The sequence below is a fragment of the Lepisma saccharinum genome, chromosome 18 (genome assembly GCF_977018435.1).
Source record: "Lepisma saccharinum chromosome 18, izLepSacc3.1, whole genome shotgun sequence".
NCBI classification, from domain to species: domain Eukaryota; kingdom Metazoa; phylum Arthropoda; class Insecta; order Zygentoma; family Lepismatidae; genus Lepisma; species Lepisma saccharinum.
In genome coordinates this window covers 11400335-11412864 of record NC_139246.1, presented here as the reverse complement: position 1 = coordinate 11412864, position 12530 = coordinate 11400335, and the positions used below count along the sequence as shown (strand labels likewise).

The following is a 12530-nucleotide window of genomic DNA, read 5'->3' as shown; positions in this document are numbered from 1 at the left end:
AGACCTCGGATTTTTAGGTTCTAAAAAGTGTGCTTTTAGGTTCCTAAAATAGGCTCTAAAAATCCTGAAATAGGTTCTAAAAATCCTAAAATAGGTTCTAAAAATCCTAAAATAGGCTCTAAAAATCCTAAAATAGGCTCTAAAAATCCTAAAATAGGCTCTAAAAATCCTGAAATAGGTTCTAAAAATCCTAAAATAGGCTCTAAAAATCCTGAAATAGGTTCTAAAAATCCTAAAATAGGCTCTAAAAATCCTAAAATAGGTTCTAAAAATCCAAAAAAATAGGTTCTAAAAATCCTAAAATAGGTCCTAAAAATCTTGTTAGGCTCGAAAAATCCTGAAGTAGGTTAAAAAAAACTTAGAATAGTTCAAAATTCCTGAAAAATGCTGATTAGGTAATCCACAATTTTGTCTATGAGGATCATCTTGTATGAGGAAAACAATCTTTCAACAAAAACATAGTCAGTGGTGCAAACTCCAATGTTGAAATGTTAGTTTGCAAGAAGTGAAAGTACCGAAGTGATGCGAAAGTGACCAAGACCACACAGATCAGACTACTTTGGATTGTACAGGTAACAGTGGCACCAGACATTTTACTTTGTTTAGAGCTTTGAAAAGTCACCATGGAGTTGGAGGAAAGGAAATCAACAGAGAGTATGTTTCAAACACATTCGTCATTGAATTTTTTTGTGACCACAGAAAGCAAATGTCTCTGTGTGACATGAAAGTCCTGTAAAACCTTTAATAATATATAAAAACCTTAAAAAAGGCTTGATTTAGGTGCTTAAACCTAACATAGGTTTTAACAAGCAAAATAGTTTTTTGGCACTATAAAACTTCATCAGTTGTTGCATTTTTTAACGAAACACTGACATACCTTATTATTTCTTGCATACCTGTAAAGGAAAAACTAGGTTAAAAACTTAAAATCCGAGGTCTAGTGATGACTTGTTTCACACAATGAATGAAATTGAAGATTTTGTTACCTGTGTAAAAATAAACAAAAATCATGAATTTCTTTTAAGTTAGAACAGGTAGATAATGTTGTTGCATGTGTGTGTGATTTTGTGTGTTAATACATTGTATTTATTTAAACATGTTTTCCATATCTTAATTACTATTGTGGGAAGATTTTTTTTTCCCTTGCACTAGAGGACTATGCACAAAGTATAGCTAATTTTGCTGTAAAGTTCATGCATGTTCATTATTTTTGTTTATACTGTAGTAGAGTAGATTTCATTTTTTTATTTTCTTTAATAATGCATATTTTGGTTAATTCCGATTTTTGAGGCTTTTTCGCATTCCCTTGCGGTTTGAATTAAAAGTGCGCAATGTAGTTGCCAGTCTCACAGTTTTTATGCATCAAATCTTAATAGTATGTAAGTTATAAACAGAGTAATATCAATAGTTGTAGTTTTGCTCACAGTGATAGTACAGTGCGTACATTTTAAAACCGGTCCCGAGCACAAATATGAAAAATGTTACAATATAGTGATCTGCGCATTTAGTACCTTACACAAATGTTTGTTTGTGTATATTGTTGCACCTTGTTGTTCAATTCTTGCGTACTTATACTCCCCTCTCCTACCTCCTATTCTTCCTCTTCCCTTTCCCTACTGCATTGCGTGTTTGTCTGAGGGAAGTTTTTGGCGACAAGGTTATTTCATAAGGACTATGGCCTGCCAGATCTCCTAATCTCTCAAGTGTGGGGGGTGGAGGGGATAAGTTCTTTGAAAAACCCATATTATGGTATTGCCCTGAGGTGAAGAATTTCCAGCTAGGTTTCTGTAATGTCTCGCTATACAGAGACATTCGTGTGGCTGGAGCTTGTTATTTGGTTTTCCAAGGTTGAATTTTCTATCTTTATCTTAAGTTGTGGAACAACTTGTGTTACTCAAATTGTGAGTTTTATAAACCCACTCACAAACACTATTTATATACATATTTACATAATTTAATTTACTACATTTAACCAATCAATGTGCTAGCTTTAAGTTTTTACGAAAATCGAACAATATAAAAATATGGACAGTTTAACATGGTATTTCATTCAAATAAACATAATTTATTATGTATTCAACAAAAATATTTTGTGGAGATTATGATGAACAATTATAGGGGCGGTCTTGAGTGGTGAGCACCCCTGTTTATGGAGGAGGGGCAAATCAAGTGTGTTCAGTAAAGCTGAGAGAAAAGTTACTTTCGGTACACACGCTGTCGTAATTAAATACTCTGTGGGGATTATGATGTGGTTTGAGGTCACGAATGATATGATTTGGAGGGGGGCGCATGACATGATTTTGGGGGGGATTGCACCATTGGCCTTGGGAGGGATGGGCACCCCTGCCCTTTCTTAAGAAAAAACTCCTGCAATTTGCAATGATGTGTTGGTTGTTCTCGACTTGTCGTATGTTCTCAAACGGAACAGGTTCCAAAAAACAGATGGCCACAAAATCCAGATAACAAATATCCAGATTTCAAATAATCCAATATCCATTTTGGATGCAACAGATAATCTGGATATCCAAATACTAAATATCTGGAAAATTTGGATATGTGGATAATCTGAATATCCAGACAATTTGGATATCTGGATAATCTAAATATCCAGATAATTCACACATCAGGATAATCCAATTTGGATAATTTGTATATCGAGATAATCTCGGATAGAACAGATTTGATGAAGGTTTTGTGGAAAATACGTATCGTGAAATACGAAAATGGCGAATAAAAGTATATGTGCATAGACTGTCAAATAAGTGAACAAAAAAACTGATAATGCACACATTTGGATATCCGGACATTTAGGATAATCTGAGTATCCACATTATTTGGATAATCCAAATACTGGATAATCTGGACAATTCAGATATCTGGATATCAGAACATCCAATATCCAGATATTTGAAATCTGGATGGAAATTATCTGATATCCAGATAAAATTTTATCTGGATTTGACCACCCCTAGTTGCAACACTACATGATGGAAGGGAAATGCCAACATATGCCTGGGGGTATTTGCTCAAAATTTACAAGAAGGGAGTCCTTGGACTATCCATACGAGGGTCACTATTTATATTTTGAGCCTAACAAGAAAAAAACAGGAATTTGGCATTGAAAACTGCTTTATTGTTTTTCGAAGTATTCTCCTTTATGGTCAATACACTTTTGCATTCGTTCGAATCATTTGTCAAAGCAGTTTTTCCAATCTTCTTGAGACACCTCCATAATATGGTTTTTGAACGCATCAACGGCATCTTCCGCCGACGAAAATCATTGTCCACGCAATTTATTCTTGACATTCGGGAACAAGAAGAAGTCATTGGGTACCAAATCAGGACTGTACGGCGGATGACCCATCAATTCGATTTTTTGACTGTTCATAAAGTCTGTTGTTAGACGAGATATGTGACAGCTGGCATTGTCTTGATGAAGAATGATCCGGCGGCATTTGTTTGTTTTCCGTATTTGACCGAAGACCTCTGGCAAACAAATTGTTGTGTACCATTCAGAGTTGACCGTTCTACGTTCCTCTAAAGGCACAGTTGCCACATGACCAGTTTTCCCGAAAAAACAGGCGACCATTTGTTTCGATGTGCTTCGAGCGCGAACAACTTTTGTTGGATTGGGTTCATTTTGAAACACCCATACAGTCGACTGCTGTTTACGTTCCGGCTCATATGCATATATCCATGATTCGTCACCTGTTACAATCTTATATACGTCTTTTGAAGCACCTCGATTGTATTTATTGAGCATTTGTTTGCACTAATTGACGCGAGCATCTTTTTGAGTTTTTGTCAAATTGTGTGGGATCCAACTAGAACATACCTTTCTCACAGCTAAATGATCATGTAATATTTTATATATGCTGGTGGAACTAATGCCTATGGTTGCCTCAATCTCACAGTATGTCACATGACGATCTTGCAGTATTAGGTTTTGCACAGCATCAATGTTTTCTTGAACAACAACTGATTTTGGACGACCTTCGCGAATCTCGTCGGTGAGCGAATGACGGCCACGATTAAATTCGTTATACCAGCGTTTCACAGTGGCAAAGGATGGGGCTTCATCGCCAAATGTGGAAGTAAGTTGATCGATGCACTCTTGTCTTGATAATCCACGTCGAAAATCGTAAAAAATCATCACACGAAAATGTTCACGAGTTAATTCCATTTTATTGCTGTCGCGCAATCTCCAAGGCAACATAAACAACACAAATCAAGCTATTGACAAAACATTTGAAGTACGTTATGGTCAATAATGCCAGATGATTCCGTGCAAACATCAAATCGCGCCTAACTTCAATCAGTGTTGCCAAGGCTCAAAATATAAATAGTGGCCCTCGTACACATACAGCTTAGAGCAAAGGCAAAGAAAGGGTGTTCAGCTACACAAAAGCAGTGTGGATCACAGTATTGCAATCTCACAATGAATATTAATGTGCGAGACTTGTCACCTATGTGCCTAACAGAGGAAAGAATGATGAGGCTAGAGCTCAACAGTGACTAAGTGGTAGATAGATGTCATATAGCTAGGGAATTGAGTGTTATGTCCAAATTGAGCTACATATTTTTACTCAATTTCCACAATTGGCAGATTTTATATAATTATTATTATTATTACCTTTGCTGAATCATTTTTGTTTTCTTCTTTATTGTTTTTAGTCTTGTTAGCTTTCAGTAATATTGTAGCATCCTTTCTCGACTTCATTATCAAGTGTGGCAATCCATTTCTATTCCATGTGGTTACATGGAACTTCCAATTGGCTGTCAGTTTGACTTGTAAATAGATATATTTCTTGAATGAAAACCTTGACTTGGATTACTTTCACAAAAGTGATAAATACAAACTTGTAGATGACGTTCAGTTGTAAAAAACTTGATCAATGTGGCACATTCTAATTGACTCCTCCTCACTGGTCTCACACTATGCTTATGGAGTATTTAGTACCTGAAGCAGATATTATGGTGCAACTAATGGAAGAGTTGGCTCTAGAACACCACTTCTATACCTCACAAAGGTTTCAGATTTTGGAATGGAAAATATTTGCATTTTTTCTTATTTTACAATGCACTTCAGTATCTTTTAGGCTAATCGCGAAGATGAGGATGAATGATGATTAAATAAACTGATGGCGGACAAACGAGACAACCCTGATCAAGCTGGGACTCCAGAACCTTCCGTGATGAGATTGTCCGAATTGATTGAAGGTAGTTGGCGCAAATCATTTGTTTCCTGCAAGAGAGGGGTAGAAATGAAATACTGTTATGGTCTTTCTGTGACATTGTTGTAGATCCCATCCCATACAGTCAAAGTTATAATGGAACTGTTCTATCATTAAAGAATCATAAAAGAGTTGCTAAAAGGAATGAAATGTGTAGAGGTGTGTGTAGAGAATAGTGGGACAAACTTGTTTTAGTTCCAATTTATGCACAGATACACTAATCGAGACTGGATCTAGAGTTTAAAGTGAGATTCGAGCCACCATATGTCTCAACCAGGTATCAAACCTGCATCCCCCTGATTACATGGAGACAGGGTAAACTTTAGCCATCATGGAAGCCTTTTTTTTTCATTTTAAAGAGAGATCATTTTCCTTAATAGTTAGTGCTACATTTTAAACACCTTTCCCCAAGTTGATTTTAGGAAGCCTAGGTAATTCCTCATTGGACATGCCACCAGATATATACATAGATTTATGTCATCGATTTTTTCTGTTCTTCTTAAAATTATACATATACATATACATATATATATATATTATACAGGGTGGCCCACAAAAAAGGTAACCGAATAATTTTCGTTACGTTATGTTTCGGTTACCTTTCCTTTGGAGCCACCCTGTATTATTTTGTACAGTTTTCTCTAGTCTAATCTTCCTTCACTCCTATCTAATTTGCACTTTGCATGTTTCTTTCAGAATGCTATTTTACAAAAGATGTGTGGCATATAAGTATAATAGACATTTACCAAAAGAATATAAGTTCTTTGACAACCCTTATTTTTTTCCATCTTTACTGTGAGACCAAAAATAATTGTAAAATTTCTGTATCTATTATGTAAGTTGATGAAATAAAAAGTCAAGTAAATTATGTTTTTTCCTTTCAAATGGTTAATTTGAAATTTATAATCTTAAAAGTGCTGGAAATATAATGGCAAGGACTAGGTATTGCCAGAAATTTTTCTAAGGGGAGGGGAGGGGGTCAAGCCATTGATAAAATTTGAATAGTAGAAGTAATAACGATAATAATTACTATTATTATCATGCTTATGATTATTATTATAAAATAATTACTGTTATAAAAATTAAAAATCCCTCTGGTGCCTTGCACAAGAAACAGAACAGACATTTTCGTGACGTCTGCATGGCGAGCTACCAAGCTTTCAAACCTGAAACCATACATTAGAAGAATTGAAATAAATTATCAAGAGGGAATGGAAGAGGAACTGATAAGTGTTAGTGAAAATTTCCTTTAAAAATGCCGTAAATGTGCAGATGCAGGAGGACATCATTCCCAACACATCGTAACAAAGTATGTTCTCATTTTAATTGTAACTGTCAATGCAATTGTTCGAGCTTCTTTCATTACATAGCTAGTGGCTCCAGTTACACGGATATTGCATCCTCTTTGCCGGCAGACACGATCTTACTTACTGCTGTACTAACCACCATTCTCCGCAGGTGACTTGATCAAACAAGGCACTGTATATATTATATTTTGTGCAAATTTTCTCACATTTATGATTTTTTCTGTAACAATTTTTTTGAAAGTAAAACGAAATTATAACATTGTATAAAAGTTACTGAAAACATTTTGAATAGGTACAGTAAAATTAATTCACGAAAATAATGCAAAAATTTTCTATTAGGATCCAAATCAACACTAGCTGTTTAATTCAAAGTGGCAACATCACAAGAAATTTCCGCAGTGTGGTTTTAAATTATTAAATGCTATTCTGAAGTGTATAAACAAAAGTGCACCTTAATTCAACACGAATGCAAGTAAAATTCAGCAACGAAGAAAACGTAACATCTAGCAGTTGAAATTTGAAAGAGGTGGGTTACCACACACGTGCACAAGAGATGTGGTGTAATTATAGCCTGTTGTTCGTTCACAATGGAGGCTATGCCCGTTGCTCTTCTTATTGGACAGTAACTGTACGATGCCCATCGCTCGTCCGGAAATGGTTAACAGTGGTATTGGCTGTCCTATTGATGACTAATTACATCTTGTTGTCATGGAGGATAAAAAGTAGAGTAATGAATGTTTCTGTTTTACTTGTTTGTTTATATTCATACAACAACTGTGCATGCTTCATTGATTGCTTTTGATAGTATGGGCATATAAGCATATGAGTCATTCCATGCGAAATCAACACAGCCTTTGACCTGACCATCTCCGATTTTCATGAAATTTGGGGAGTTGAAACTATGCATCGAACTTAGTAAGTATAATAATTTTTAGTTTCGTGCGTCTTGTAATTGTTATATTATTCAAGGTCAAAGTTAGCATAAATTGCCTTTTTTGAGCCCGCTTAGGTATACTAAATCTGCTGTAACTCCGCCCCTATTTTGCCTAGGAAGCTCAAATAAAGCTTATTGTACAGGGAATTGAATAAGCTTTCCAGTGATATATAACAAGCCTACCTTTGGATAAAAATATAATTTTGTCACGTGACCTTGTCTTTTGACCTTGAATATCTCAAAACATGTCATCACCAAAATTCGTGAAAAAAATATATTTGGTCCCTCATACCATACTCTAAAACATACCAAAAAATCATTTTGGGACTGCAATGGGATCAGAAGATACAAAATAATATGTGTAACTATGTGACTGATAAAAGCCCCATTACATGAACTATGAAGAGTCAAATGTCCCTTAACACCCCCTACAAAATGTGAAGGAGTTATCCTGGGTATAATTGGTCATGAAAGAAATAGGTTAGGCACAGGGAGATCCCTAGCCGTGTGTGTCAAGCGCAGGTCCGGCATATTGTTGACCGCCATATTGAATTCAACGCAAAAATTTCAAAGGAAAGGGGGTGATGTGATATATCAAATGAGGCTAGAATTTCATGAGAAATGAAGTGACGAAGGATTTTCACGAGAAATGAAGTGACGAAGGATTTTCCAACGTATCTTACGCCAGCAAAAAGTTATACACATATCTTTCACTTACGATATATGCACATTATAATGTTGTCAATGTTCCTGTGAGCACACTCGTTGACGTCTCTCACACTCGCATAGAACATTTGGTAATGTATCATGTGCAACAACATCGCAAGCAGCAACTATGCCTTCTCTCAGATGGTCAATATCAGGGACTTTTAGTGCATGCACCATTCTCTTCAAATGTTTCTGAAGGTAAAAGTCCTCTTAAGATGTTAGATCTGGGGTTTGTGCAGTCCTTTTAATAGATCCCCGTGTGCCCATCAATCTACCTAGAAAATTACCATGAAGAAATTGCGAAAATGTCCACATAGTGTGGTCACACTCTGTCCTGTTTCAAAACTCTCGAAAAGTGCCATATCCCGTAAGCAAGGGTGAAAAAACCTGTTCACTTAACAAATCCAAGTAGCCCTCCCATTTAAGGTTCCGTTGTTGAATATGGACCAACCATTTCCGTTCGCCATACATTATACCACATAATTAGCTTACCAGCAACAACGATTCGACTGAGCAAATCACAGGTATTGCATATTATTTTTATTAACTTCACCGTGAACATAAAAATTTGCCTCGTCACTGAAGAATTTTTCATTCCGAAGGAAGTGTCACGTAATTGTTTGAGATACTTTTCCCAATATTCTTCACTATTCAACTATTTGGTGAATGTAGCTGATTAAAATCATATGCAATGGTGCGTATACTTCTTTCTCTCCCAAGATGTCAGCGTGATCTCGATGAGTTCCTAACACGTTAGGAGCATTCCAATGCTTTGTTTTTAACACCTCGAAAAGGAGAAAATGGTTACAAGCATGCAGTAATAAATTTTTGCTAGTTAAATATATGTTGGATAAACCTTCGTCACTTCATTTCTCGTGAAATTCTAGCCTCATTTGATATATCACATCACCCCCCTTTCCTTTGAAATTTTGCGTTGAATTCAATATGGCGGTCAACAATATGCCGGATCTGCGCTTGACACACACGGCTAGGGATCTCTTTGTGCCTAACCTATTTCTTTCATGACCAATTATACCCAGGATAACTCCTTCACATTTTGTAGGAGGTGTTAAGGGACATTTGACTCTTCATAGTTCATGTAATGGGGCTTTTATCAGTCACATAGTTACACATATTATTTTGTATCTTCTGATCCCATTGCAGTCCCAAAATGATTTTTTGGTATGTTTTAGAGTATGGTATGAGGGACCAAATATATTTTTTTCACGATTTTTGGTGATGACATGTTTTGAGATATTCAAGGTCAAAAGTCAAGGTCACGTGACAAAATTATATTTTTATCCAAAGGTAGGCTTGTTATATGTCACTGGAAAGCTTAGCCAATTCCCTGTACAATAAGCTTTATTTGAGCTTCCTAGGCGAAATAGGGGCGGAGTTACAGCAGATTTAGTATAGCTAAGCGGACTCAAAAAAGGCAATTTCTGCAAACTTTGACCTTGAATAATTTAACAATTACAAGACGCACGAGACTAAAAATTTTCATAGTTACTAAGTTCTATGCATAGTTTCAACTCCCCAAATTTCATAAAAATCGGAGATGGTCAGGTTAAAAATTGCACATATCTGTGTTGATTTGGTATGGAATGACTCATATAGACTATTTTTAACCAACACACAATATGGGGTTAATGCCCTTAACTAAAAAAAAAAAAACAAGCTCCTAACAAGAAAATTAAAGATGCCCTTTAAACATTTCCTCATCAGGGCATCTACCATTTTGAAAAAACTCAATTCCCTGACTTTTCCAGACGAAGAAGCAAAAAATTTCAGATCAAATCATTAAGGCAATAACATGTTTGGAAGATCACAATATTTTAGCTAGACACACATTTAGAATCCCACTACACCAAGTTTTAGAATATTGACTTCACAATGAGAAGGGAAACTCAACAGTAAATGGCTGTTGGGTAGGGAAAGGGAAGCAAGTATTGACTAATGACGGACAAATAATTATTTTATATAAAAAATCACAACAATGATTGCATAAATAACACATAACAATGGAACAACTGAGTAATATATGTATTACTTTACTCTTAATAATTATCTACCAAACCCCCCCTCCCAAATGAGGAAGTGGTAGCCACTTATTGTACATAGGAGAGTTCTGGTTGAACATAGTTCGAAACATGACCCATTTTCTACATTATAATTTGTCCACAACAAAATTTCTAGCTTGTCATTTCTTTCATTGTTCAAAAACCTATTTTTAGTGCACTACTTAAAAAAAATCAGATTTTTCCAGAAACATAAGAAATTTCCCCGACATTTCCAGAAAAAAGTAAATTCCCTGATTTTTCCAGGATTTCCAGACTGGTAGACACCCTGCTGTTTCCAAAGATAAGATCTCTTAACCTAGGTTAAAAGCTGAGGTTGTACAGGGGCACGAGGCACATGTAAAAGACAAACACAGGGCAACACGACCCCACAAAGGACTATCATGGGCATAGGTTCAGGTGCAAGACCTAAGCTGGCCCTCATGCAGCACTTACCAAAGTGAACTACGGGGAATTGAGGTTACCTGTTGGGTGCCTTACCACAAGGCCATCCCCAACTGTGCCTGCAATTTTAGTGTATTCATAGACATACTGGTTCCATCAGAAAAATGATCTATAGTTTTATATTTCTTCAAGTACCAACAAAGTATCAATTCCTTGGTACCACCCTAGTAGATAGCAATTAACAACAGGCAATGTCAAATTGGTTAATTGGTGCACTTGCAAATAATCTTATTTATTCTTCTATTATCTTCTTATTGCTGTTTAAGTAATATCTAACTAGGGACCTCACTTTTGTTATTTTTCACTTTTCTGTTATTATTTTTAACGAATATATTCTTTCGTATTTCTAGAGATTAAAAATACACTATTATTTATTACTTACGTAAAATGAGTATCTATTGTGAACACTGACAACGTTTCGGGAATCACCGTTCCCTTCTTCAGGTCCTATATCTCGGCTATCCTAAAATTGCCATAGCCTCGTCAATTCAAACACTCGTCAGGAAAAGGAATTGGTACAATAGGGTAAAGGTAAAATATTTGGAAAATGCTAAAACCTTTGCTGAATCCATGCTCACTGTTATTTGTTAAAATAATCACTATAAAACCTTCTGCTAAAAAAACAGTGCAAGTTAAAACTTTTTTTAAAAAAAGAAAAGATGCCCTCTTATTACAACATTCCCATGTGGTCTGCCTGTGCTGTCCTTATCATATGTGTGAGGTTGCGGGCGTGTCGACTCTCCCCTTCCCTACTTTGCCCCTACATTTCTCCTCCTCGTTACGTCATTTCAAGATCAAAATTACGTATAACTTGGGCATCGCGTATTACGTCAGAGGTGATCTGGAATCCAGTTTTCTTGTATTCCCGTTTCTCCCATTTTTTGAGCATCTCAATCCATAGTTCATCTATATAACCATCTTCTTTGTTAAGCTTATTCTCTTATTTTTACAAATGTATAGATATTCCTCCTAATCAATTTTTCCTCTTCCCTTATTATTTTTGTAATTCGTAAAGTATTTCTCCAAGGTTCTAGGTGATTTCATCCCACATTTGATTCTGTATCCCTTTACCTTTTTTTCCACGTTCTCTGACACTCCTCTAAAATATGGGATTCCTATGTACCTAAGCCCCGTGACAGGTTACGTTTACAGCAGGTTATGTATTAATCCACGCGAGAATGGCACTCAGCAGCTTCCGTGCGAGTCTTGCTTCAAACGCAGAGCTGTTCATATCAAAGACAGTGAGAAAATCGGCAGTATTGCAGCGGAACTATATTCTGCGCGCATGTATCGGTCTGTATATGTGAAACGTTGCTGCAAACTTAACCTGTCGCGGGGCTTACAATGATAGCAACAAGAGAACGGACAAGGATGGAAAAGAAGGGTGAGAAAACAAAAGGGAAAAGGAAGGGAAAATTAGGTAAGTAGGAATCCCATATTTTAGATAAGTATCAGAGAACATGGAAAAAAATAGTAAAGGGGTACAGAATCAAATGTGGGATGAAAGTGCCTAGAACCTTGGAGAAATACTTTACGAATTACAAAAATAATAAGGGAAGAGGAAAAATTGATTAGGAGGAATGTCTATGAGGCCTCGTACATTTGTAAAAATAAGAGAATAAGCTTAACAGAGAAGATGGTAATATTGACGAACTATGGATTGAGATGCTCAAAAAATGGGAGAAACGGGAATACAAGAAAACTGGATTCCAGATCACCTCTGACGTAATACGCGAAGCCCAAGTTATACGTAATTTTGATCTTGAAATGACGTAACGAGGAGGAGAAATGTAGGGGCAAAGTAGGGGAGGGGTGAGTCGACATG

The 12530-nt window shown here is 36.1% G+C and overlaps 1 protein-coding gene across 1 annotated transcript in view; it reads left to right on the top strand.

The window, feature by feature from the left end:
- LOC146002391 (phospholipase A2-like) overlaps positions 1 to 6099 on the top strand; it is a 34481-nt gene extending 28382 nt beyond the window's left edge. The window contains exon 5 of the mRNA XM_083140143.1: positions 5931 to 6099. Within this exon, the coding sequence (XP_082996269.1) occupies positions 5931 to 6033 (103 nt within the window). The 3' untranslated portion in view covers positions 6034 to 6099. The remainder of the gene's footprint in view (positions 1 to 5930) is intronic.
- Positions 6100 to 12530: the final 6431 nt, after the last annotated feature.